Source organism: Betta splendens, chromosome 5 (genome assembly GCF_900634795.4).
Source record: "Betta splendens chromosome 5, fBetSpl5.4, whole genome shotgun sequence".
Taxonomy (NCBI): domain Eukaryota; kingdom Metazoa; phylum Chordata; class Actinopteri; order Anabantiformes; family Osphronemidae; genus Betta; species Betta splendens.
In genome coordinates this window covers 8,452,249-8,480,211 of record NC_040885.2, presented here as the reverse complement: position 1 = coordinate 8,480,211, position 27,963 = coordinate 8,452,249, and the positions used below count along the sequence as shown (strand labels likewise).

Sequence of the window (27,963 nt, the reverse complement as noted above, 5' to 3'; positions counted from 1 at the left end):
TGAAGGAACAGGGGAGGGGAAAGGAGGAGGAAGCTACTAGAGCGTGTACCAGAGGAGGGGAGGGTTGAGCAGAGAAGAGGCATTCACGGGAGGCTGGTGGCTCGGCCTTTGATGGCCAGGACCCGTCGAGGAAGACACGGAGTCAAGCCGGGGACATAGCTCCACAGCTTCACCCTGCAGTCGCTGGGGTCGACGGGAGGAAGGAGGGAGGTAGCGGGAGCCGACGGGAGAGCGGCGCAGTTTGCCCAAAGTGGCAAGAGATCAATGTGCAATGAGTGAATTAGAGAGTGAGAAGGAGAGAAGACAGAGAACAGCGTTAATCACCTTCAAGGAAATCCCAGCAGTTAATTAAGAAACGTGAACGGAGGCTGGAGACGCCACAGTTCGTCTCCCTCACAGACACACACGGGACCCGAGTCTGAGGCTCCAATGAGCACGGCACAGGAAAAGCAGGGTTTAGTCTGACCCATTCTGAACACCGGTCTGACCCACACCTGCACATTAATGCGTGAGATGAAGCATGAATCACAAGCGCTGGGAAAATACAGGGTTTGGTAAAAGCCTGACGTTTTCTCCTTTCACTAGGAACCTCAACCTTCAGACTCCTCCAAGCACTCATCCGATAAACCTGAGCTGCTCTGGATTTCTGTTTCTGTCAGTTTCCCAAAAGGCATCATGTATCGTTTCATCCAACAAATGACAAACTTTCATACTATTATTTTAAGCAAACATCACTCATATGGGAGCACGGAGGCCGAGGAGTAGCAGTGACGGCTGTCTTTACCTGGATGCGGTGAAGATCTGTCTGGAGTTGGTGCATATGGCGTTAATGGGGCTGTCGTGACCTCTGACCTCTCCTATTGGCGTGAAGTTGTCCACGTTCCACACCTTGAGCATCCCGCCTCTGCAGCCGCTCAGCAGCATGGGGCGGCCTGGGACGTAGGCCAGGGCACACACCCAGTCCTTGTGGGCGTTGGGGATTTGCTGCAGATTCAAGGCACAGAGACGTCAGAACTCCAAAACACTGTGTGTCTAAGCACGGCGCAGCAAACGGTGACAAGCCACGGCTTTGAGGAGGCTTGTGAGAGCAATGTTGGCAGCTCTGCTCTCAAAATGGCAACAATAACAACGGTTAGTTTTACTGTTAAACCCAGTAGAAATTAGCATCAGCAAATGAGCCTATTCATGAGGAGAATTACTGTACATATGGTTGCTAGGCAACATTAAGGACAGATATGGCTTGGGACTAGAGGCTTCTATATTTAGACTAAATACAGTTATTCTTAACCCATATGTTCAGTAATTTGTGAAACACGAAGACTGCTGTGATGAAGTGACTCTGATCCTCAACACACGAACAACAAATAATGCAAAGCTACCGGCTTGTGCTTAGTCCTGTACTGTACTGTACTGTATGTGGTGGGAGTTCAGAAGGTACAGAAGTTGGTCTCTACAGACAAAATAGTGTGAATCAGTTTATTGTACAGTATTTTGTCATCATAAAAAAAATCTAAGATCCAAAGGTCCCTGTAGCCTTTAAATTTACACACTGTGCTCAACTACTGTTGCAGAGATTGAATTGTTCCTGTAGGAACGACCTGCTCCTTCTACATAGCGACAAGGGTTTTAAAACTTTTTTTGAATATACAGTAATTTCTGCATTAGGTTGAGGAGAAAACCTGTGGACAGTGTTTATGAAGAAGCTCGGGGTGTCGGAATATTTACACAATCTGTTAAATGACAACAACTTAATGGCCTGGTTCATATTCTAGGTTTTTTTTTTCTGATTTGCGGATTTAATTTGGTTTATCTTGTAGACAGATTATCTGTAGATAAATTCACTTCATACACATGTGCACAGAAATAGATGTTTTTTTAATTATGTACTTTTTCCTTGTTGTGTTTTATTGAAATCAGCTGTTATTTATTTTAACGTTACTCTTCAGATAAGCATTTAATGAAAACAATGCTGCAAATGAAGCTCCTTTCCATTAGCTGCTGCTGAGAATTGCTCCTCCTGTACATTTTACCTTCACTAGCAGGTGATAAAATCTCAAAAAGACTAAATGATTAGAACAGCAAGTACGTTTTATTCTTGTTTTGAAGCAACACGCGTCCATTCATTTTGCTCAGAGCTCCATGTCTTCACTAAACAGTCTGTGGAGCTAAAAGCGAGCCAAAATATTGTGAGTGGCATTATCCAAAGGACTGTAATTTACTCCACACCACATAATCTAGTGCCGACATAATGTTGAATTGTGGAACGAGCACGTATTTGAGCAGCATGACTCCAGCTCTATGATTCTTAACTCAACAGAAATTCATAAACTGTGCTGAACCGGTGGCACACGTGGAAACAAGTTAAGAAGTCAAAAACAAAGCTGCCTGTGAGAGACGCCCACCGACGGCGGTTTGGAGGGAAGATGGTGGCGTGAATGCAAAATAGCGACTGCCAGCCTCAAAAGAATAAAGAACTGGAAGAGGAGCGAGTTCTCACATACATCATATCTACCTCAATACCTGTAAGAAGTTCACACCAGCGCATTAAAACGTGTTAATAAACGCTTAACTTTCCAGTCGACAAAAGCACAGGAACACACGCATGCGCTCGAGGTTGGGTTTTTTTTTTTTTTTTGTAGATCTGAGATATTTATCAAGCAACCGGGGAATCACAAAACTGTTGAGCAATTACAAACAAATTGCCTCACAGATCCCCTCAGGACGCGCGCTGCGGCGTGCGCGGGTCGGGCCAGAACAGCTTGCAGCAGCAGAGTGGAGTCGACTGTAATATTTTCTATTACACCCCAGGCCACAATTTGATCCTATTACACAATAAGACAGAGACTACTGAGTAGGAGAGGCTTCACGGCTCAGGTTAAGGTCACATGACGGCCACATACCACATAACAACGTCGTCGGTTCTGGTCCTGGTTCTACCCCTGATAACACAACGAGCCATGCTCCGACAGAATCGACTTTGCTGACGCCTCCACGCACCTGTGTGAGCTCCTGCTGCTCCAGGTCCCATTTCTTGATGCCGTTGTCCCTCGAGCCGCTGAACAGCACGTCTCCCTGCACAGCCAAGCACTCGATGCCGTCGTAGTGCGGCGGCTCGAAGTTATGAGCGGGGCCTATGTTGCCCAGCGTTCCCTCGGCGACGTCGAACACCTGGGGTGGGAGCCGGTGGCGGAAGATCAGCCGTGTGTGCGTGTGTGACCCACATGGCGGATGCTGACATTATTTCCTACCTTGACGTAATGGTCTTTGGAGCCGGTGATCACCTGGTCTTTGCCGAGCAGCGACTGTCCCACCGTCAGGCACATGACGGGGCCGATGTGGCCCGTCAGCCTCCCCATCGCTTGCATCCTACAAATAAAGACGTGTACACAGGCTTCAAAGCGGCAGAATCAAAGGCCTGTGAAATGCATTACTTACGGGGGTTTTCAAGGTGCCTGTTTCACTGAATGAAATCACTTTCCACCTCGCGCGTGCAGTAAAACCGCTGAGACGCGGCGATGCCACGGGCGGAGATGATGCTCAAGAAATCTTTAATACATTCATTTTTCATTTGCAGGGGTTTTCGTATGCATCATTAAATCGGTCCGAGGCCCTCAGCATAAACTGTCTGGTCTAATACTTAAATCATTTCCCTCTGGACACGGAAAAACGGATGAAACAACCACTGACACGGTGGATGTCAGAAACGTGTTCCCAGTAGAAAACGCACGGGTGTTTATCACCAGTACCGGGTTGCTGCGCTGTTTTCATTTCCTTTAATCTCTGCTGTCAGATGTTAATCAGCTTCCTTGTTAATTAACATAAAATCATTTAGCGGTGGCTGCGGAGAAACTAATGACACGAATAAGCCAACGAATGTGAGAACTAAACGCCAGTGAAATTAATAGAATTAATGAACGGTTATTTTAACACACGAATAAACGATCGGAGCATTTTCACACAGTGAGCGGATGAGCAGCTCAGTAAATAACGCCAGCGGTACCTGTTGAGGTCCCACATGCGCACGGTGTTCCCAGCGGCGGCGTACAGCACCGAGCCCGACAGGTTGAGGGCGATCTGGTTTATCTGGCACTCGCCCTGCGCGAAGGTTATGGTGCGGGTGGTGGCGCCGGCGCACGCGTCGCCCGAAACCACCTGGCCCGACGAGCTGCGGGGCAGAAAGCGGGGGGTCAGCGTGCTCGGCGCGCGCTCCGTTCTGCAACACGTCTGAGCCGCCGCGTCCAGACTTACGTGAGCGTGCGGACACACTTGGCGGAGTCGCGGATGTCCCACACCTTGATGTAGGAGGTGGAGACGGAGAAGACCAGGCACGAGGACGGACTGTACTTGACCGACACCACGTTGTTGGGGTGCCCTTTGAGGGTGACGATCTCCTGGCCCGTCACCAGGTTCCACATCTTACAGGTGCGATCTGACGGAAGTGAAAAATAAAAGGGAGTTCTCGCTCGTGCGTATTTAAAGTAAACAGTCGGCTACTTGCATTGGTGCGTGTGGTGCATGTACCTTTGGAGCCAGTGAACAGCAGCTCATCTGTAGCGTCCACACACAAGACCGGCTTCGAATGGCCCTCGGCCACAGAGACACACTGCAAGGGAGCCGTCCGGCCCCCCTTCACACCCCCGATGGGGTTGATCACACCCCTGAAGGTCACATATTCACATGAGGAGTCGCAAAAATAACTTTCTCCACGATAACTGCACAGACAATACAAACCCATGCGCACAAATGATTATGCAAACATATGCAGACACACAGACAGGTCTCTGTCGCTCGGAGCCCACATGTTCCATTTCTCTGGCCCGTCCCCACTCCCCTTTACCTCATTGTGGCTCAGTCTAATTAGAGCACTACCACAGTGACAATACCTGTCCTTCCGTCTTTCACAAAAACACTCACTTCTTTCTGAACCACTACCCCCCCCCCACAGCTTCCAGTCTAGATTCCAGTGACAGGCCGGAGCTCCAGAGTGCCTCCACAGCAGTCAGCAGAGTGAGACCGAGCAGGGAGAGGGTGAGAAGAAGTGGGAGCAATGTGGGAAAATTGGTCCCCAGTGGGCTTCCTAATAACATGAATGGGGGTGAGTGTGTACTATATGTGTGTGAGAGGGAGAGAGGTGGAGAGCAAAGCTGTGAGAGAGCCAGAGCATGTGTGTGTGTGTGGGGGTGGGGGTGGGTGCAGGATTTGTTTCTGCCGAGGGAGGAGCGAAATACAGAAGGGGGTGCCTGTCAGTGTTCCTGCACGCACGCACGCACGCACGCGCGCACACACACACACGCGCACACACACACACACACACACACACACACACACACACACACACACACACACACACACACACACACACACACACACACACACACACACACACACACACACACGTCAAATTAAAAATTAAACACGCAGCCGTACTTTGTGTGAATCTTTTTTTTTAGCGGTGCAAAAAAGGGGCCAACCAAAACCAAACGCTGTCACTCGTCAGCCGCATGCGTGTCTGCCCAGTGTCGCAAAACATAAAAAAAAGGAACCGACTTGCACAGAAGAAGCTTTACAACAACAGCCACGGGCCTAAAGAGCAAGTGCAACTCAGGAATAAAGTACAGCACGGAGCCCGTCGCCATCAGCGCCGCACGCAGCGCCCGCTCTCTGCCTGGCTCTCAGGTCAACGGCTGCACAGTCCATCGGTCCCATGAGGCCCAGGGTTAAAGACAGGGGCTGTGGTGTGTGTGTGTGTGTGTGTGTAAGTGAGTGAAGGGAGAGATGCAACACGGTCCATCACATCATCAGCCTCTACAAAAAGCTGCAAACGTGAGCGTGAAGTCAGGTTCACGGCGCAAACACAATCTGTCCCGCCCGCTTTGTGGCCCAGTTCAGTTTGAAGACTGGGGGTAGGAAATAAGACAAGAAATACATTAAATGACAGGTTGTGATGTGATGTATTGATAAAGTGAGGAGGAGGAGTTTGGTTCCAGTAGAATGAACCTCATCACTGAGTGAGTTTTCAGACAGATTTCACACTTTCTTCTGTGGCTTCTGTTCAACCTGAGGACATGTGATGTGCTCACTCGCGGCCCTTAATGCAGCGCTCTATCTATCACATGGGTGCTCCCTGTCTACCAGAGGATATCAGCGCGTGCCGCGCTATGCGCCGCGTAAGAGCTGCTAATGGATGTTTCAGGGCCAAGCACCGAGAGACCAGGGCCCTAATGAAAACGTGGAGGGAGATCAGCGTGTCCTCGCTGCAGTGGGCAGAAAAACAGACACGAGCACCTCGCTGAGTGCTGCATCTGTTTGGGAACGTGTATGGAGCAAATAGAGACGGGTTTGTACCATCATTAATACCTAAATGTTTATCTTGCAGTCTTTATTCCAATAAGTCAATGAGAGGTTTGCTGAAATATAGCCATACGCTGTATGTTTGTTCATCCTGACTGTGGGAAGTGATGAGGTTCATTCAGGTCTTTCATGCAAGCGACACCGCCGAGAAGGACGACATCGTGTGGTTTAGCCGACGGGTCGACACACGTGTGGGACATGGTACCACAACGACCCCACAGGGGGAGGAGGGGGGGAGGAGGAGGAGGGGTGGGGACCAGGCAGCTACGAGTGAAGATGCGATGACACCGGGTGAGTTAACAGGCAAGATGGGAGAACGGACACGGTTCCTCTACCTGAGCACCTCGGAGAGCGAGGAGTCGCTGTCATCCGACCTGGAGGCAGAAGGGGAGCAAGGAGAGGGCGGGGCGGGGCGGGGGGAGAGGAAAGGGTTAACCACGCTTAGGAAAGACAGAAGGGTTAAAAAAGGACCAGAGGACGGGCTCCAGATATAAAAGCAGGAAGCAAACACACGGGAAAAGCTCGGTGGACAACAGAGCTCATCCGGTGATCGTCAGCCGCTGGAGACGGAACGCCGGTAACCACTGAACAGGCTCCACTCACTGACCAGCGTCTGCCTCACCCGCGTCTCACCCGCGCTGGGCAGAGGCTGGTTCACTGCACAGTCTCCGTGGTTTAGGGCCAACGTAGAGAGTTAGAGGCTTAAAGAAACAGTTTGACATTCTGGGGAGCGAAGCGCTTATTCACCACATCTCTATGAAACCTATGGAAACGAGGAGGTCGCGCGTCGGACCAGACCGGCCGGTTCGCCGCCTTTTGACGCTTTCCTCCATGAGGCTAGGAAGCGAAAAACGTCCCATAATGCCAAACTATTCATTTGAAGCAAAGCAGAATCGGGGGGTTACGGGGGTGGAGAAAGCACGAGGAGCCGCAAACAGGGTTAACAGATGGGGGAGACACCGGGAGGATAAGGGTGTGAATCAGAGACGCCAGCTCCAAGGTGTCAGGGAAAATCCAGAAATCCACATCCATATCTGCACAATAGCTCAAAGGGAAGTTCTGCTGTGTGGGTAACAACGCAATAAAAGTGTTATTATATCGTAAGTATTTTATAGCCTTGGGTTTGTCACCACGAGAGCATTTGCTTTACTCTCTGAGCATAAAATAATAAAACTAAATGGCCTCTGTGTGTGTCTGGAGGGAACAGCCGTGTTAAAATTCCCCATTTCTTTGCATTTACTGCCAGTCGCAGTGGCCATTAGCGTGGCGATGCCACACTCTCCGCACAAAACCCTCTTAAAATTCATTGGTTTCGGAGGATGCAAATGCAACGTGAAGATTAAAAAAAGAGACCCGGGATCCGATAAACAATAAGGAAACTTTGCTTAAAATGGATTTTCATTCATAAATTCATGTCAAAGGCTTGATCTCGTTGTCAGAAGGCAACTGTCACAACACAAACGCATGCATATGTATCCACGCCATCCAAGCTGACGTTTGCATCGCACGCCTCCCCCAAAACAAAAGAAATGCTGCTAATTCCTTTATCATAAGTCAACGAAAGGGGGGAATTATAACTCACACTGTCTCGTCCTCCTGCAAGATGCATAAATGACCCACAAAACTAGAAGAGGTCCCGCACTGCGGTCACCAATGATAAAACCTGCATGGGAAGACGAGAGCCTCCACTTTATGGTCAAACACACAACGTGCACAGCCTGCGCTCAGCGTTTAGGGTCAATAAAGCCGGGAAACGCTCCGAAATAATAAAGATTACGAAAAACAAACAACTTCGGCGCGGAGCCGAACGCCGACTGAAATTAAGTGCTGACATTTGTCAGAGCAGCAAGATGGAATTGATTGTGAGCAGGAAGGGAGAAGGCAGACGGCTCATTCACGCCTCAGCGCTCTGGAAGCTGACATTAACGTGCATCCTGTTTCCACTTTGTGACTCTATCTGATGAGCGGCACCTTCACAACACGCTGTCCACGCCGCCGCTACCTCAACATTTACCATGTGTTTAAAGTCTATTACAAACAAAGTCACTTTCCCTACTAAGGCCTGACCTAGAGTCAATCTATAAATCCAGTAAAAACACAAGAACTCAAGTGAAATCCTTGACTTTTCACGAATTATTTCATTCTTCCCCCGATTCGTCTTTTCAGCAGCTTGATGTTATTCCTCAAGCTGAGCATTCGAGTCAGTGTCTTGTGCAACGTTTGTTGTGCATTTCATTGTCAGCTTCTCTCCTGCTCAGCTTTCTCACACATCCTAGTATTTTCTGCCTTCGAAATAGATTTTTTTTTCAGTTGTCATTTTTTGTATTATATTTGTTAGGGCAGTTCATTTTTTCCTATTTAAATGTTTATATGTGAAGATCAATTCTCGTTTATTCTTTCCATCTCGTGACTCTCTTTCCAGCTGCTTAATTTCAATGCTAAATACAATGCTGCTTTAGACACAACCCAAACTCGCATTTAGAACGTTTTCCTATTACACTCTTGGTGTAATTCGTCTTTGCTTGGTCCTATAACCATCGCGGTAAGGAACCTTTGGTTTCTATATCTGCCCAGAACTCCACTTACTTGTCCAGAGCAGAACCTTGAGCTTGGTTGCTGGTGAGCCTTGAGAAGACGTTGCGGTCATTCCTGGTCCTCAGAGGAGGAGAGGAGGGGGGAGTGTAGCCATCAGTGGGCCTGAGAGAGGGAAGGAGGGGGAGGGAAGGACATGGAAGCATGAAGAACAGAGATGGAAAACACTGGGGGCAAATTACACAGTAAAGCGATCAGCAGTCATACACTATCGTGATCAGTCTGACTGCTGCTTGAATTTGAATAAGTCCTGTACCTGTATGCACGGTCGTAGGACTTCCTCCTCGTTATAGGGGAGGTTTCATAACCCCGAGACTGCCTGGGACTGACACACACACACACACACACACACACACACACACACACACACACACACACACACACACACACACACACACACACACACACACACACACAAACATTCAAGGGAATGCACAGTGATAAGCAACAAGGGTTTAAGCAGTTTAACCAGCTCAACCAGACTAAGCACACTGGTGGACAAGCTGGCATTCAATGCAAAGCGAGAGCAGGAACTTCCCTGCTCTTTTAACTTGCTTGATAACCTATAAATGTCAGGCCTCTGGTTGTTTTCCAGCGGTTGTTAGTTCGGTGCAGGGAGACAGACAAAGCGTAAACTATTTCGGCTGTAAAATGAAACGATAACTGGTGACACCTCAGAGTGTGTTTCTACCCTGATATAAACCTCCAAATGTCCAATGATAAAAACCACGCGTAATAAACTAAACTAATGCATATCGTGAAAAACCTAAACTGGGAGTATCGTGGTGACACAGAACTTTTCTGCAGCTTGTTTCGTTAGCATTGTCCAAACCCTCATAACTTACAAGGTGTGACCCCTGACGGGCAGGCTAATGGTGCGGGACGCTCTGTCCCTGTGGTAGGGTTCTCGTAAGGCCAGGCTGAGGCTCAGGCTCCCCGTCACCAGGCTCAGGCCGTCCTCCTGGATGTCCGTCAACGAGGCCAGGGACTTTGTAATGTGCTGCTGCTTGCTGCCTGATGAGGGATCCAGGACTGGACCCAGATACTCTGCAGACACCGCCTTCATCTGAGCCGACAGACGAGGCTCCATCTGTGTGAAAAATGTGCAGCATTTGAGTTAGTCGGGATGAAAAGAGCGAGAAAGAGGACAGTGGGATATGAGAAACTGGGACATGAAATAAAGATAAAGACTGAATTTAATTAGGGCACAAGAGGAAATTAAGATACAGCATCATCCAGCAGGGGAAAAGGGCAAAGAGAATATGAAAACGGTTAAACAAATAAGCCAGAAAAGCAAGACAGAGCTGTCAGCGCAGGGTCGGAGGAGGAGGAGGAATGTAAACAGATGATGAATCACAGCAAACAGAGGCTTAACAAGAGGATGAGGTGGACTGGTGTGGTGACAGGGCTGCTTTTACTCCCAGCTTTAGACAGTGCGATCATTTGTAACTGTTTGCTTTTACTGCCACCTTATGGTTAAAAAAAAATGTGTCGCCTCAGAGCACACAGTCATCTGGTAAATGAACGTCTCACAGGCAAGGATTTAAACACGAGAGCCATCTTCTGAAACTGAAGAATCTGAGAATCAAGCACTTCAACAACACGCTTTACCTTTATTTTGAAGTCATCCTGGCTGTTGGACTCTTTCATTTGAGAAACACTGCAGAAAGATAGAAAACGAGGGTCATGGCCTCATGCATGTGTATGAGACAGTGATTCTTCAAATGCATTTCCTACTGAATGAGCGTGTAGTAGATTATTTTAAACAGAGGTGGGAATGATGCATTCAGGCTCACCTGGTGTCGGAGGCTTGGCTGAATTCAGACGGCTCCTCGTCTGTGCTGGCATAGCCATTCTCTGCAAACACAAAAACCAAAGACCCTTGAAATATCACAAAATTAAAATACTACAATTTCTCATCATGTTTGATTTTTTTAAGGTCATTTAAGGATCTGAGTTGTCTGCGTTGTCATGATAGAGTAGAATATACAGCAAGGTTAGAAGACGTGATGAACAAGATTCCTTTCATTCTAACACCCATCCGAGCATGTTAATATGCTGTTTTGCTTGTATGATTGCTCTAAGAGAAGGAATAAACGTCCCCAAAACAACGCTCACCCTGCTGCACGTTGTGGATGAGAGCCTGGAGTTCAGGGATGCACTCGGCCTTTTCCCGCAGGGCATCCAGAATCATGTGATTGTGGGACGAGCCGATGACGTCCGTCTGTCTCAGCTGGCCCTCCAGCAGTCTGATCTGAGCCTCCTTCTGAGCCACCTGCAAGCTCTAAACACGTGCATGAACGCGTGAGGTCAAAGCCCATTCACACCCACACACAATGATGACTAGATGATTCATCCACGTATTGAAATTAAACACCTACTAGAAAATGGTCAAGCATGTAATGATATAAAAAAAGAGGCACACTTAACCTTGCAGTAAAAAACACTAGATGGCGCTACAACTACACAGGTTTAGACAAATACTATGGACATGTTTAATACAAAACACACCAAAGAGTTATTGAAGCAAACTAATTCATTAAACGTTTTTAATATTTTTTTTTAGTTAGAGTACATCACTAAACAGCACGTGTTTCATAGTAGACCCACTTTGTCTATGGAAGCCTTGAGGAAATGGTCCAGCAGGTGGCGCGCTTCAGCCAGTGAGCAGGAGCTAATCACCACTGAGGTGTCCACTGAGTCCAGCTCATCCTTAAGGAAAACACAATCCCAGAATCAAAAGTGTGTTCAGAGATAAGATTAGCCAGACTTGAGAAAAACTAAGGTTTAGGGTTAAAGTGTGTGAATGTTTGCACCTTGGTCTCCTCTATCTGTACGATGGTGGCCTGGCAGTCAAACAGGCTGTCGTTGATGTAGTCTATGTTGGCGTTCAGAACGTCGACCTCCTCGTTAATTTCTTGAAGGAGGCGGTCCTCGGCCTCGGGCCCCTCTCCGTCGGCCATCAGGACCTCTCTCTTGTGCGAGAGCGCTTCCTGTTGGCCCGTCAGCTCCTCCCGCTTCTGACTCAGCCACAAACACACACGCACGCAGCCACACAAAAAGTTGTGGGTTTAACAGCTCTTTCAGGAAAAGAGGAAGGAAATCACTGACTCACTTGGATTTAGTTGGTTTAGTAGTTTTACGAAAAGAGCCATTTACTACTGCTGCTACACAGCGGTGCCGCTGACCTTGATCAGACGATCCATATCAGCTTCCACGTTAGATATGGTCATCCTCTGCATGACTATGTCCATGATGCGATGCTCCAGCTTCTGCCATTTCTGTCGGGCCGACTTGGAGGCGCTGCTGGCTCGTGCTGCCCCCGCGGCGCTGCCCAGGCCCGCGGGTTTATGCTGCAGCTTCTTCCTGCTGCTGGAACGAGACAAGGCACAACAGAATGAGATGAGCGGAGGCCGCGATGAACCGAACGCGCCACACCCCCGTCCCGGTCCGGCTCACCCGATGACTCTGGTCCCGTCCATGCTCGCGTCGCTCTCCGCCAGGTATCCGAACACGCTGTTCTTGTTGTTCCACTGCCTCACCAACCCGCTCACGCTCCTCCCGGTCCCGGTCTCCGGCTCGGAGCCGCTCGCCGCGGTGCTCGCCGACAGCTCGGCCCCGGAGTCCGTGAGCGGAGGAGCCTGGTTCCAGCGGGCCACGCGTCCAGCCACGCGGTCCGACATGGGCTTGGTCAGGCGCCGGAGGGCGGTGACCTCCTGGGTCTTCCTGCGCAGCACCAGCTCCTGCTGCCGCTTCTGGGACTCCAGCGCTCGGATCTGGTACTGATCGGCAAGCTCGGGTTAGCCAAACACGCGCCCGTGCTACACAGAGACCTCACACAACGGGAACGGCGGTTCTCATAACACCTCCTGCCGTCGCTGCTCCTTCTTGAGCTGGGCGATCTCGCGGTTCCTCTTGGCCTCCACCATTCTCCTCCGCTGCTGCTCCTCCTTCATCTGCTTCATAAGCGCCACCTGGACACAGCAGGAAGGTCAGCGCTCCTCAGCACTTCCGTCCTCGCGCCGTTCCTCCGCGGCCTCTTACCTTCGCTTTCTTCATCTCGTTGACCTCGCCCTGGAGTTTCTTCAGCTCCCGCTCGTACCTGCCCTGGTTTTTGAGGAGGCGCGCGTGCTCCTTCTGCGCCGCCTGCAGCTTCAGCAGGTCGCGGTTCATTTCCTTGAGGCGCTTCTCGTACTCCTGCTTGATCCGGTTGGCCTTTTCCTCTGTGTAGTTCTCCATGGACACTGTACGGACACACAGCGATGTTAATTACTTCCGGCACCTTTTGATTCCTCCAACGCACCACCTGAGCTGAGTTAAAACCCACTGAGGTTCTGCAGCACGCGGTCCCTCTCCAGCTGCGTGTCCCTGATCTTGTTCTGCAGCAGGATGAGCTTCTCCTCGTACTGCAGCTTCAGCATCATCAGCCTCCGCTGGCTGTTCTCCAGCTCATCTATTAACTTCTGTTTGATCTCAATCTCACAGGTGAGATCTGCCAGGTCCGCCTGGAAGTTGGCTGCAGTTCGGAGAGGAAAGGGTCAGAATTACATCCACACCACAAATCAGATATTTACATGTCTTTGAAGACAATCAAAATATTAAAAAAGGGCTTTGAACACTTAATGGTTGCCAGAAACGCACCTTTCTCATCCGAGTCAGAGTCCGAGTCCACCAGGCTCTCATCACTGTCAAACCCGTTCTCCTCCCTGCCCTCCTCCTCATCCTCCCCCTCATCTTCCTCACAACCACTCTCCTCCTGCAGCGGAGACATGATGTCCTACACACACAAACAAGGGCATTGAACATAAACCTTCAACTGTTCCAGGCTGCTGATGGCCACTGGGTGTATCCCACCTCCGTGTAATTGTCGTCTGAGTCGATCTCTCCGTTCTGGCCGTTTTGCCCGTTGTCCCCGTTCTCGTGAGTATGCAGCTTCACTCGTTTCTTCAGACCTTTCTCCAGCTCTGGACTGCAGGAGGCAAATAGGCAGATTATAGAAGGTACTGGACAAAAACCTCTCAGTAGAAGACACAGACCTGATAGAGGGAGTGATCCTCCCTCTAAATTCATTATATCAGCTCATTCTCAGCTCATCTACTCTAGTTTTGCCCTTTTAGCTTTTTGCGTTTTATTACCAACTTAATTCTGCCCACTGCTCCATCTTTTACAGCCATACGGCTCCTCAAAATTCCCGTCTACTTCCATCTCTAACCCATTAAACCTCAATTAGCCTGTTGGGCTGTGTACTCCTCTCTCTCCCATGACCCACTGGCCGACTGAATTAGACCTCTTTCTGTCCATGCCAGCGTTACTACTCAGCCCTGGCTGCATCCCAATTGTGTTTGGAAGCCGGCGTCTCAAAGCCCTAATCGACTTGTGATGTGGCGCTCAAGTACGGAGAAGCTAGGAGGAGGGAAAGGCAGGAAGAATGGCGCAACAAACTCATAATTACATAAAACATTTAAAAATGTGAACATATAAAATTGCACATTACGCCATGTTGACGTCGCGTGACTGACTTTACAATGTCCACATCCTGTTTTGCGTGTACGTGTACCTCATCCTCCTCTGCCTCCTCTCCTTCTTCTTCAGCCTCTCTATGTCCAGCTTGGCTCGACGTAAGACGTCGGTCATCTCGGCCTCCATGGACAGGGGCGCGGGCGACGATCCGGGAGGGTGGCCCGGAGCGGGGCTGAGGCTGGTGGAGGGGAACGGGGAACGAGAGGAGAGCCTGGTCACCTGCCGACGCAGCGACTCATTCATGGCTTCGCTCTCAAGAAGCTTGGACCTGAGGACAGAGAAGTGAAAGAATATATTTATGTATTATGTATGTTTGGTATTGGAATATGATTTTGGAATGAAGAAAAGCATTACAGTTTGTAATTTATGAACAGATTTGAGAGTGATAGTTTGGAGCTTTTACCTCAGCTCTTCAACCTCTCGGATGTAGTTCTGGATTAGCGCCCCGATCTCCTCATTTCCCTCCGCTAGTGGTGAGAAGCATAAAAAGGCTCAGGTCACACAAGTGTCGCGTCGGTATACAGCAGCGATGCAATACAGAAATACAGACATAATGAATAAACCTACATAAATACAATGTGCCTGACACTAAAAATTTGACTAATCCTCTTCCTGTTTCTCCATGCAGGCAGATATTACTCAACGTACAATTTGAATGAATACGAAGGTGCACAATTTACATGTCGAGCAGAAATAATTCAATGCCGTTCACGTGGTGAACGTGACGTGGTCGCGTATCTCCATCACGTACTTGACTTGGTCAGCAGAGTGCTGACCTCGTTGGCCAGCAGATGGGTCACGCGGGTGTTGAGGTGGTCGATGGTCTCCTGCATGGCCTTGACCCTGAGACGCAGCGTGTCGCTCTCCCGCTGCAGCATGGCGTTCTCCTGATACAGGTCGCTGTAGCCCTCGGACCCGTCCTCGCACGCCACCCGCTTCCCCTGCGCAGACCCACAAGCAGTCAGCGGGCGGCCAGTAAATGACTGCATACGCATGGATTTGAGACACTCGATTGCATTCTGGACAGAGGAGCCCGAGCTGACACACGCCTATTGTTCCGACCCAGCTGGTCACTCTGGGGTTTGTCAAGTGACTATTGTTGCCTGCTCAATGGTGAACAATGGAAAAAAATCCTGTTGTGTATGCATCCACACAGAGAGTCACTATATAACCCAGTCCTTCCACCCATCCAGCCCTGTGTTACGTCCACATTCATCATCCATCATTAACGGCCCCAGACGTTCATCTAGAAACTGTGTTGACCTTCTAAAACACACAAGAGACTAAAACACTACTCATTTAATCCAGGGGATGGAAGCTGATGAAAAAGCGCAGACATGCAGTATGTCACTCCTAGCGTGTGTTGATACCATCATATATAACAGTATATTGATCTGTATGAGGTAAAGCCCATTACGTCTCTCAATTTATCTCAGGTTGAGTCATTATGAACTCCTGAGGCCTCATCAATCACTGTCCGTGCTCCAGTTCTGTTTGCTGTGCAGGACAGGAGGCGTGTTCTCGTAACGGTCTTTAATTTAATACAGTAACAAGCAGCCGCTGCTTGGCCTCCGCCGTACCTTCAACACCATCCTCTCTTACTCCAATTAGTGTTGCCTTTCTTCCTCTCGCTGCTCAGTTATTACCACTTTCATCCGTCCCGTCACCATATTGCGCCCTCTCTCTTACAGCCTCGTTGCATCACTTACACTGACAGCCATGTGTTAGCGCCCCCCTTCAATCTTCCTCAACGTGCCACTTCTCCTCCCACCCCCTGTCATTCATCCCCTCTTATCTCTCTCTCCTCCTCGTCTTTATTTTTCCACGTGTTGTTATTTTTTCCGCATTGCTGTCTCCCAACATGCATCGCCTGCTTATGCCGTCCCCGCCCGTCCCCGTATGTCTCACCGCCTTGTACTCCATCAGCTCCATCTGGAGCCGGGCTATCTCGGCGCGCAGGGCGCTGATCTGCTGGCTGGTCTTGTCTTGGTTCACCACCACCTTGTTCTTGATGTTTCGGGCGCGGTTGGCGTACTTCAGCGTGTTCAGGGTCTCCATGAAGTCCCGGTCGGATGGGCTGACGCAGGCAATCATCACTGTGCGACTGGACAGGGAGGACAGATGGAGGTTGAAGCCAGTCGGTTTAAGCTATAAAACCCCAAAAAGAAACATCTGATTCCTTGAGTCTCATGTGACTCTGTTTGCACGTGTGCACCTGTTTCCTCCAAGCGAGTCCTGCAGCAGACGGGTGAGCTTGGAGTCTCTGTAGGGGACGTGTCCTCCCTTCTTGGTCTGGTCTCCTAAAGCGCTGATCACGTTTCCCAGCGCCAGCTACAACACACACACGTTCAGATGAACCGTATCAGAAAACAAGTGACTTTATGCAAATGTTTCCAGTGCACACACTACTCAGTGGAAAAAGCTGACGCATGATTTGTCCCCCCCCCCCCCCACACACACACATACTCCAGCTCCGTCTCACCAGTCCACAGTTAATAGAGATCCCCTCGCGGGCTCTCTCTCCTGTGGCTCCCGTGCGTTTGAGCCGCTCAGATCCGGCCAGGTCCACAAAGTGAAACTTGGCCATCAGCGTCTCGTACTCTGGCTGGGTGATGGGGGTGGACTCCACGCTGTTCACCTCACCACTCTCCCCTTCTCCGTTCTGCTGGGAGCACAGGAAGCGGGTTATTAACGGCAGCGGGCAGTTTACGTGCTTACATGCAAACAGCAATCATTTCGTCACCTACGCTGCTTATGAATATATTAAAGTGGCCTTTTTTTCCAGTGTCTATTCGCTTTTTTCACACTCTGATTTCCTCACCAGTTGCGGCTGCTGGCAGACTCTCATCTGACACAGGTGGATGGTGAAGATGGCGTGGGAGCGGGAGCTCTGGGCGTTCATCTGGGTGCTGGCTGTGGTGCGCGACAGCGCGCCAAGCTTCAGACACTGCAGCAGCTGGAGAACACATGCAGCGAAGAGGAGTTTACTTTGGCTCAGCGAAGAAACTCCAATAAAGTTAATGTAGGATCAGTAACGGCAACAAACAATAAATGTGCATGTGTTGTTTCTTTTCTTCACTGGATGTTTCAGTGCATCTTCCGCGCATATCTCTCTCTTTTCTATAAATCTCACCACTTCTCACTACTTCCATCTCCACTCTCACGCTGCTTTGACATCTTGGCTCCGCTCTCCCACAGCAGTGCCCATCTGTCTCTGCTTGTTTCAGCTGTCTGACTTTTCTGGGAATTCACAGAAGAGATGACCTGGCCCGACTCCTGTCATCTCCTCTGCACTGCTTCAGTTTAACAACTTGCTTAAATCCCCTCCCCAAATTTCAGCACCTAGTTGAGTGAAAACATGGGAGTCTTTGTTCCCGGCCAGTATTTACTGTAACCCTACACCTGAATCCCAGGCTGTCTTCCCTGTTTAGGTCTTTGTCGCTGGGTCAGCCCATCTCCTCTGCCCTTTTGACCCTGTCAGAGCAACCTTCTATTAGGCTGTCACTGCTGATCGGCCTCCACGTCCTGTCAACCGTTCCTCACGCCTGACGCATCGTTGCATACAGACTGTACTTTCAGGCTGTACTTGTCAGCCAGCAGCACACAGGGGAGGGTAGAGGCTGAGAGAGAAACACTACCTCCTCCTCCGAGTGCACCAGTCTGGATGTGACCCCAGTCGTATAGATGCTGCCACTGGAGTCCTCGTGGATCTTAATGTTCGACTTCCTGCTGCGACTTTCTGGATCTCTAGCTCCATCGAACAAGTCCAAGATCTCTTCGTTGTAGAGCTACGGTTAAAAAAACAAAAACAATAAACACAGTTTATAGCAACGCTTTAATAAATCATCATCATGTGTTTCACTCTTTTCTCACAACAGTGAGTTAAATGCAGATCTGCAGCTTGTCACATCAGTTAATGACCTCTTAAAACCCACTGAGGTCAAAGGGGCCACAAAGGTCAGAGAAACCTCAGCTGTTCCCACCTACTGCCAGACACACATACACATCTGTTAACCATCAGCAGAGATAACATCCTGACCTGAGGAGCCACAAAGCACATTAATAACAGGAACAAGGCAGAGCAGAGCAAAGAAAACAAAAGCAGACGTAAAATAAAAGGTGAAGGGTAACAGAAAAAAATGAGGCATTATTGCAGAATCATTATTTAATTTATTGAAAAGCACACGCACATGATTGCCTGCCCCCCAAAGGCAACCCAAACACACACCTGACAGAAACCTCTGGAGGAAATCATTACTCATCATATTATCTCATTGCTCCTACACAGGCATCCCTGCCTCCGCCTCCTCCCCCCCTCGCTCTTATCCATCTTCTCCTCCACGGTGATGAGGAATAATATCAGAGGTAATGGCCAACATTAATCAGGCCCAACAAAGCACAGACAGACATTCCTCCCTATCTGTCATGAGGCTGTCACTTCCTGTTTGCATGAAGGGGGGGCTGATCCCCCCTCGTCCCCACGTTTCAGCCCATCTGGTTAGAATTAATACACAACAATAGCCATCAATATGCAATAGCTTATTCCCTTAATAAGCGAGAGTTGAGTTGCAGAGAGGTCTTATTTCACATCTGCACCCACCTCTAGGAACTGGGCGCTGACTTTAAACTCGGGCGGCTGGCTGCCGGTCTCCTGGGCGCGCACCCTCCTGCTCTTGATTCCCTCAAACAGCTGATGAACGGCCCGCGGGATGATGCCCTGCTCCTGCTGGCTCAGAGTCACGTCGAAGCCCGTCCCCATGGTGTACGTCTTCCCCGAACCCGTCTGAAACATCAACCACCGTGAACCTTCTCCCACATTTAGACGTAATGTGCTTATTTACTTTATTTATTGCACGTTCCGTAATTGAAGCAATCTCCGAAAAACACATTAGACAGATTCTACAAGGACTGCAAAACAAATGTATTCTAGCTTTTCCCTCATACCTGGCCATAAGCGAAAACAGTGGCGTTGTAGCCCTCGAAGCAGCCGTCGATGAGCTTGTAGACGCAGGTCTGGTAGATGTGCTGCTGCTCGGAGTCGATGTCGAACACAAAGTCGTAGGTGAAGGCCTTGTCTTTGCCCAGAAGGACTTGCGGCTCTCCAGGCGTGACCAGCGTGCACACGTGACAGCCCTCGATCTTCTCCTTGGCCATCTGAGGACGGATCCTGAGGGTAGAACAACACGAAAATAAAAAAAACACGACTGAATGTACAGTATCTAAAAGGCTCAACACAGAGAAATTTGCTTTAAAGAGAAACTAGGCCAAGCGTTCTGGTTATTAGTTTGACACTGAAAGCTCAGGTGTTTGGTGATGCTTCCCTTTAAACACTAGTTGTTACTGTTCAAATCAAACTGGGATCTGCACCTTTAATCAAGAGTTACAGCTGAGTCCTGGTTCTTTGGAAAAGCCCTTTGCCTGTTTCTTCTGCCAGGCTGACTCAGACAGGTCAGACAGACTTTGTCTGCGATGAAGGAAAACTTGGGCTCAGATGTAATTATTACAGTTGCTGTTAATCCTGCAGCTCCGCCAGGTAAAAACCCACTCCCGGTAATTGCCTTCACCTGACATTCAAATTCGCATAATAATCCCTGATTTAATGGGATCAAAGGAGCCAGAACATCTCTTAACTCGCTGACAGAATGAGGGCCGAGGATTCGAATTGGGCTTATTTTAACTTGTTGACGGCGGAAAGCCTCGAAGGCAAGACGGCTGATTAATGGAGATGTACCGACACGCTTTTTACACGCGCGTGCCGCAATGCAGGTTAGTTATGAGCAAACACTGAGGGTCCCACGCTCTAATGCAATGTACATAACAACAGAGGACTGGTCACGTCGCCCCACTGTCAATCTTGGCCTTTCAGAGCTCTATTGTGGACACTCAGGGGAGGTAATCACTTTAAGCTAGTGAAAAAAGCCCTGAGCCAGCAGTATTGAGGAGCTAGGTCCACCTCTGCACATGCTGAAACCTCAGTCTCCAGGGGATGCAAATCAACGTCCCCCCACACTGAGAGAACATTAGAAATTCCCAATAGGATGCAGGAACAAAGACACACACACACACACACACACACACACACACACACACACACACACACACACACACGGTATAAAGCCCTGCTAAGCAAGAAATCCTCAACACCACATACAGCTGCTGGAGGGATAATGGCTTAACCGCAAGGACACACACACGGCATCTCTACAAACAAACACTGTATACACAGGGTTCAAAAACAACCTTCTCCGCTATCTTCAGTTCACACATGGTTCCTCTCAAGCACGCATTAGGAACCACACCTACCACAAACACTGGCGGTAATCCCTTCCCTACATGTTGTTATGGCGCTACAGAAACACACACACACAGCTGACGACAGCATTTTTTTCCCTTTGCACGGGGTCTTCCAGGAAGGAATTAAATGACATTACAATGGTCCAATTCAGCAGCAGCAGGAGCAGCAGCGCGCAGGCTCAGACCACCTTGTGACAGACGGTGCAACACAGAGCAGCTTGCAGACAGATGAGACCTTTTTAATACTGGAGATGACCCTGACTCTGAGGTTAATTTATCTAAACCACAGATCCCATATGAGTGCTGCTTAAGCCAATTATCTTCACAGTGGAAGGGAAACAGTGTGTGTGTGTGTGTGTGTGTGTGTGTGTGTGTGTGTGTGTGTGTGTGTGTGTGTGTGTGTGTGTGTGTGTGTGTGTGTGTGTGTGTGTGTGTGTGTGTGTGTGTGTGTTGCTCATATACAGTAAACAGACTTTATATGAGGCGCAGCATTGAGGTGGTAGAAGATGAACTGTATTTATAGGTATTCCAAGTATGGCGTCCACTCAGAGCCTCTGACTTTGGGACACCACATTTTGCAATCTTCTGTCCTTAAAACATTCCCATAATTAACTTTAAATCCCCAAGCAGAAGCACGGCACGTTCTGGCATGTTTCCTGCTGCATTTCTGTTTATAGCTCCCCATGTTATTTTTCATACCCATCCTACCAACTCCTCAACCCCGCTGGTCGAGGCTGATGGCCACCCACCCTGAGTCTGGTTCTGCTGGATGTTTCATCACTTAAAAAGGGAGTGTTGCTCTCCACTGTCTACCAAGATTGTTGGGGTTCTCTCTTTACTTATCTTTGAAGGTTTTGGCCTTAAAGTGTCAAGTATCTTGAGATGATTCTTTTGTGGGCTACAAAGGCAGTTGTCTGTTTGGACAAATGCCAAACATTGAACCATTCTGTTGCAGCTCTCCACACAGGACTGGCTCCTGAGACAAGACCTGTGAATCTTTTACCTTGAGTACTACAGACATCCACAGCGGCTGCAGCCAAGACGCATCATCTGTAAAGATTAAATGTTTCACACTCCGCCTCGCGAATAAAAAGAACTCAACACGTATGAATCAAATAGAAAAAGACGACTTAGAAACTCAGGTATATCACACACACACACACACACACACACACACACACACACACACACACACACACACACACACACACACACACACACACTGACAGCCTGTCCACGGGGACAAAAAAATGGAACATCTATAAATAAACAATCATACAGTGGCTGAGATGGATGAATGTTTGCAGCTGCGCCAACAAAGGATCAGATCTATACCATTGATCGGTGCAGCAGACATCACACACACTAACACACACGCACTCAGACCACACCAAAGCACATTTAGTGGCTAAAAATAGCCCATAATATTCCCATTAAACGGCTGAATGACACAGAGGCGCAGAGACAAGCCCCGAGAAGCTAACTGGGGCTCCCTGATGCAGTAAATTAAAGCATCTATCTCATCTTATCGTTGCTCACTAATGACAAAAGGGTTTAAACACCCCGAGGACAACAAAGTCACTGAAGGAACACACACACACACACACACACACACACACACACACACACACACACACACACACACACACACACACACACACACACACACACACACACACACACACACACACACCTACTACATGTGCGTTTGGCTAACACACCAATGTTGACAGAAGCCTAAAATCCAGATATGGCAAACACAATTCATGATCCAGAGGCTCAGAGGGAATGAATTACAATAATTATCAAACCCAATACCGCTAATTAGGACAGAAATTAACTAAAATGCAAACAAAATGACTGAGTGACATCAGTCACTGATGCGTGACTTGAGAGTAAAGTAATCTGTATCTGAATGAAACCCTTTGACGTTCCAGTGTCTCTCATCATATTCCAGCATTTGAAATTGTAAAATATTTCTTTATCAAGTCACAAAATAAGCCTTATATTTACACCAAACAGCTAAATAGGAAAAGCTCCATCCAAGATCCAAGATCAGCGTCAACCAATTTAAACACACACAGGTAGATTTTAAACGTAAAAACTGTTTTAAGGTTTTCACTTTGAGTCTTTCATCATCTTTCACACTTTAATCGAGGTCCCAAACACTGCAGTGCGGTGCCAGGTGCTCAGACATGTGGAAAACAGCATCGCACAACTGGCACCAGGAGCCAGAGGGAGTCGGTTCACAGCATCAAAGCTCACGTCACACAGCCCCACTGTAAAGCTGAGGGAGAAGCTGGTTCCTCAGTGACACATCACAGTGGCCCCATAAAACTGGAACGCTGGAGGAGAGAACGAGACACAGACAGCGATGTAGCAAGATAGTTGGTCAGGTTTTATAAAAGATATGTAGGATAAAATACATGCAAAAATAATAATTTCTAATGAAAAAGGACACACACACACACACACACACACACACACACACACACACACACACACACACACACACACACACACACACTATGAATGCTCCCAGTGCTACAGGGGCTCAGGCTACTTTCCAGTTGGCAACATTTAGGAGGGTCCAGTTTCCTTGGGAACTGCACAAACTGCTCACAGACTCCTAATGTGAAGCCACTACGACTGTGTGAACATATGCTCGTATTTCCAGGGTTTGCTAATCTTCTCATCAGTGTGCGCAAATAGCGACGCACGAATGCAAAATATCCCGTCACCTGCATTTACACCATAATCATCGCCCGAGCGCTGCCATCGACCCAGGAACTAGCCCGGACCCGGTGCCAAGAGCGCTCCCAACGGCCCAGAGCGCCAGTAAAGTCAGGTGGCTGCGATCGCTGCCAGTGAAGCCTGTGTGTGTGTGTGTGTGTGTGTGTGTGTGTGTTTTCACGCACAATCGACCTTCCAAGTACATCCCCGTTATCGCAGAGGAGCTCATTTTCCTAACGCCGCGGAGCCGCAGCCATAAAGGGGCGGAGCTACTGGGCTCCTCTGTAGAGCTCTGCGTCCTCTCCTCTGGCTCCACGTCTCCTCCATCGCTCCGTCCGCTAATCAGACGACAGCCACTCATCAAATTTCTCGCTGGAGGACTGTTTCAGATAAGATCTCTCCACCGTTGCTGCCTGTTGTTCATTATCTTTCCAGCTGCTGTACACAGCGTTTAACCCTTCGCGGCCCTCTCTCAGTTTGTGGCCAGTGAAAACAGGCACAAATGGAGGCAACGGCAGCGGGGCCTGCTCCATTTCCTTTTTCTTCTGATAACAGACTAATCTCTGATGTGCTCCTTCCCCTCAGCAGCCTGACTTCCTCTGCCTCTCATTTCCTATTTTTCAAATACCACCTTAATAACATCATTATAATGGGAAGGCCCACCGCGCGTCCATCGTTGGCTGTGGCTGTGACACCGGTTCCATTGTGTCTGCTTCCTAACAAGTGTTTAACATGCAAACAGGCCGCGTCCCCCGCCTGCTAAAGCAGATCCAATAACCGCTGACTGATGACTCTATAGTCGGGCTGCCAGGAAAAGGTGGCGCTGACAGGCGGAGGACAAAGGCGCTACAGGTGACTGACTGCAGGCGACACGGGTCCACAGAAACACAGGAGCGACCCATTGTGTTTACCTCGCCTGGCGGACGACATCAATCTGCATGCGTCTGTATGACGACTCCAAACACCGGTACTCCTGCCCTGCTCTCGCTCCCCGTGAGACTCAGCGGAGCGACGAGCGTCAAAGCTGCCTCGCTCATGCAGTGCACTTTGTATAATTAATCTGGGCGTAGGCGTCGCGCTCACGCAGGAGCCTCCGTCCTCTTCACACGGGACGCGCAGCGGCCATCGAACACCGTTGTCATCCAGCTCATCATTAGGAGGCAGCAACAAAGACAGCAGCCTCACTCACTCGGGTCCACGCTGTCACGAGAGGTTCCGCTTCAATATTCATGTTAGGAGAAAACCTGGCTGCGGGTTACGTTACGGCGTCAAAGCCCCCTTTAAAAGCAGCATCCACTGAGGGTGGTGACTACACACACACACACACACACACACACACACACACACACACACACACACACACAGGTTCAATTTCTCATCAATCCTGACGGCACTTTGCCACGAAATATTGCACAAATGCTCAGCAGCGGCCTCCATTTATCAAACGAGACACTCAAACCAATCTGAAAATTAACATGAAGTTGCCTTTTGAGCGGCTGCCAAATTTACAGATGTGTGTTTTTATAAGCATCCAGGGTCGGCGTTGGCTCAACTGTGCGTGGGAACAAGCGGGAGCTGCTTCTGTGGAACACCTCCTGCCTCACCTGCCGGGGACGACGGCTCCCTGCGACCGGTGTGGGAGGAGCCACCCAAGCGGCTAAATCACAGTCACATTAGACTCACACCCAGGTGAAACTTCACACAATCACACAATTCACAGATTACATTCATGTAACCAGCCCAGCTGAGATTACGTAAAACAGGAGCGCGGAGTCCCCATCTGGGTCCGTTCTGCTTGCGTGTACCGCACCGCTGAGCTCTGGCATTGTCCGAGTTCAGATTAGGATTAATCCAGCGGACACATGTTTGTGCATTTGCACAACACAGACATGGGAAAAATACTGAGCATTCCCAGGTATGGGCCCAAACAGAACAAAGTATTGGTCACTAGAAAAGCTAGTGCTAGTATCATCAATCAATCAAATTGAATGGGTCTTTACAGGTTTACAGGTCGTCTTACATGTCACTCATTAGTGATGTTCTAGTCCGTGTTTGAAGCTGTCCTACTTTCACTCAACAGCAGCCTTTGTCACACAACCTTTGAAAACACGTTGAGGTGGAGCCGATTACCAGTCTCTGAACCACAAAGGCAGCGGGAGCGAGCGGAATGAGAGCAGGCGCAGGAGGAGGTCAGAGGATAAGAAGCCGATCCATGAAAATCGCTGCGCGTTTGACATGAAAAGCCCCGAGAGCTCGGGAAATCGGCCCGGCCCATTTTGGCGGCGGAGCCGCGGGCGTATCGGTGACCGTGGGACGAAACCCGAGAGGGCCCCAGGGTGCCGAGATGGATGGAGGCGCGGTGCCGAGGTCAGAAATGCGGCAAAGTACCGTAACAAGCACATGCAGCAACAAAACACTGCATTCGTCCCAACGTCCCCTGGTCAGAGGTCATCTTCTCATCTAGAAGCGAGAGCGGATTCCGTTTAAGACGTGGACGTCTTAAGTGGATTCAGCACTAATGAACATCTTGTTTTCATTAATTAAAGCCGGTGACCAGGCTGCTCCGTGGGGGGGCAGGCTGCTGCTGCTGCTGCTGCTGAAAGGCACCGGTTGGGATTATCGAGCTACAGTAGGCATTTCTGTCCTGCTGCCCATTTAATCAGTGCTCCCATCGATTCCCCCGAAACAGCCGTCTGCACTGATTCCGCATATAAAACCATCAGCCGGCCGCGCTCCCGCTCCCGCCCCGTCGGCTCCCGCCTCCCCATCGCAGTCCATCAAAGACTCCTTTCCCGCGGTGCCCGTGCTCTTATACTAATCACTATCTGCGAGTGCAAGTGTACAGTAATAACTCCAGCCATAAAGGGCCCCGGGAAGCGGGCTGCCCATCGCTGTGGCCTCCAGCATCACAGGCTGGGAGCCAAACACACAGAGGAGCTCTCTGAGGGGACGCTGTCCCTGGCAGTGGTAGACGTTGCTATGAATGAAACCGACCAGCAGCAAATACAAGGGAAGGTGAGAAAGGCCACGGAGCTGTGTCGAAAAACCAACCAAGCCTCCAAGTTCAACCTTATCTATTAAACCAACCTTCAGACTGGCGGCTCCGTGGCCCGAGGCGCCACAGAGGAGAGCAGGGCTCACGTAGGCGGCCCTCATCGCTCTGACTGCCTGCGTGAGCGGGGGACGTGACCTGGTTCATGGTTCCCTTTAACCCAGCCAGGCTTCAAGGCCGGCTGGCCTACATTGTCTGCAGGAAGCCGGGCCGCCCGGTCGGCCGCGTTCCGACTGTCGGCACGGCTTCCCGTCCTGTCTGGTGTCCGTTGAGCTCGGAACCAATGGGAAGGATGGACGCATGCGCCACAGAGCAGCACATCGCGGACAAGCTGGGGTCACATGGTCATAACATCACCTCCCACGGCTTCATTCGCGTTCGAGATGCGGATCTCTCCCCGTCGCGGGCACACGTCAGTCCGCATCGCCGGAGCCGATTCTGGGTCAATCCCCGCACCCTCATCATGGGTTCACCCCCCCCCCCCATGTCTGCACTGTCTGCTGCTCAAACGGGGGGAGGTGGAGGCACCACAGAGAGCCTAATTAGCTTCCCTTCCTACATTCTGATGACAGATGGCCAATTTCAATTAACCTCAGGAGTGTGTGCGGGAGGAAGCGCTGGTCATCAGCGCGGCATTCGTTTTATGCTTTTAGCATAAGTGTGCGTCAGCACCGTGACCGTGCAGAAGTCGGGGCCGTGCTGCATAAACTGTGTGCGTCGCGTTTGGAATGATGGTGTGTGGAGAAATGTGTGACGTGTCCGCATCACGTTTTGACTGATTCTAAATGAGTTCAGTAATAATACTAGCGTAGTTTAGTACTAATACTCGTGTTGTACTACTGGATGGGGCGGTGCTCACCAACTCTTTGCTCAGACACGTTGCAGTGTTCACCTTTTGTTCTCACACTGAGCTGCAGCCTGCTGCCATGACTCTGCTCGTCCTCCTGCCTCCCTGGAGGCTGCTTAGCGTTAGCGTTAGCGTTAGCCTAGCCCACGAGTGCTAAACCCGTCTGCGTGTCTGTCGTCCACAGTGACCTCAAATGCAGTTAATTTGCAGACTCTGCTGATGTGATGGTGTATGTTAGTGAAGATAATACTATTAATTACTGTATATTTAAATTAGCTTGTTTATTTTTGCTAAACTTGTTTTCCCCCAAATAATCAGTTCATCTTTTCATGTTGAATTTCACGGTTTTAACGCCGCGTCCTGCTGTTTTTCCAATTTACGCACAACACAAGATAGACTCGACAAACTCCAGCAGTAATTAAGCTACTTAGCACTGAAGGTGATTATGAGCCAGCTGGTGTCACACACACACACACACACACACACACACACACACACACACACACACACACACACACACACACACACACACACACACACACACACACTGCACAGCGCAGCAATGCAAACAAAC

At 49.5% G+C, this 27,963-nt stretch overlaps 1 protein-coding gene across 11 annotated transcripts in view; it reads right to left on the bottom strand.

Moving 5' to 3' along the window:
• kif21b (kinesin family member 21B) overlaps positions 1 to 27,963 on the bottom strand; it is a 39,973-nt gene that overhangs the window by 6,001 nt on the left and 6,009 nt on the right. Inside the window, exons 2-34 of one of the 11 annotated variants that reach the window (XM_029151249.3) lie at positions 19,408 to 19,630; positions 19,064 to 19,246; positions 18,102 to 18,251; positions 17,285 to 17,419; positions 16,946 to 17,128; positions 16,679 to 16,794; positions 16,372 to 16,567; positions 15,215 to 15,404; positions 14,867 to 14,930; positions 14,501 to 14,731; positions 13,798 to 13,912; positions 13,585 to 13,720; positions 13,271 to 13,459; positions 12,988 to 13,187; positions 12,810 to 12,917; positions 12,403 to 12,725; positions 12,132 to 12,315; positions 11,760 to 11,963; positions 11,554 to 11,655; positions 11,062 to 11,227; positions 10,740 to 10,800; positions 10,555 to 10,603; positions 9,789 to 10,033; positions 9,200 to 9,268; positions 8,938 to 9,048; positions 6,687 to 6,725; positions 4,522 to 4,658; positions 4,249 to 4,429; positions 4,001 to 4,165; positions 3,249 to 3,366; positions 2,998 to 3,168; positions 785 to 984; positions 50 to 183 (exon numbers count right to left, since the gene is read on the bottom strand). In XM_029151249.3, coding sequence (XP_029007082.1) covers positions 84 to 183; positions 785 to 984; positions 2,998 to 3,168; positions 3,249 to 3,366; positions 4,001 to 4,165; positions 4,249 to 4,429; positions 4,522 to 4,658; positions 6,687 to 6,725; positions 8,938 to 9,048; positions 9,200 to 9,268; positions 9,789 to 10,033; positions 10,555 to 10,603; positions 10,740 to 10,800; positions 11,062 to 11,227; positions 11,554 to 11,655; positions 11,760 to 11,963; positions 12,132 to 12,315; positions 12,403 to 12,725; positions 12,810 to 12,917; positions 12,988 to 13,187; positions 13,271 to 13,459; positions 13,585 to 13,720; positions 13,798 to 13,912; positions 14,501 to 14,731; positions 14,867 to 14,930; positions 15,215 to 15,404; positions 16,372 to 16,567; positions 16,679 to 16,794; positions 16,946 to 17,128; positions 17,285 to 17,419; positions 18,102 to 18,251; positions 19,064 to 19,246; positions 19,408 to 19,630 — 5,044 coding nt within the window. In that variant the 3' untranslated portion in view covers positions 50 to 83. The remainder of the gene's footprint in view (positions 1 to 49; positions 184 to 784; positions 985 to 2,997; positions 3,169 to 3,248; positions 3,367 to 4,000; positions 4,166 to 4,248; positions 4,430 to 4,521; positions 4,659 to 6,686; positions 6,726 to 8,937; positions 9,049 to 9,199; positions 9,269 to 9,788; positions 10,034 to 10,554; positions 10,604 to 10,739; positions 10,801 to 11,061; positions 11,228 to 11,553; positions 11,656 to 11,759; positions 11,964 to 12,131; positions 12,316 to 12,402; positions 12,726 to 12,809; positions 12,918 to 12,987; positions 13,188 to 13,270; positions 13,460 to 13,584; positions 13,721 to 13,797; positions 13,913 to 14,500; positions 14,732 to 14,866; positions 14,931 to 15,214; positions 15,405 to 16,371; positions 16,568 to 16,678; positions 16,795 to 16,945; positions 17,129 to 17,284; positions 17,420 to 18,101; positions 18,252 to 19,063; positions 19,247 to 19,407; positions 19,631 to 27,963) is intronic. The other 10 variants (XM_029151251.3, XM_029151252.3, XM_029151250.3 and 7 more) reach the window with 10 other exon arrangements.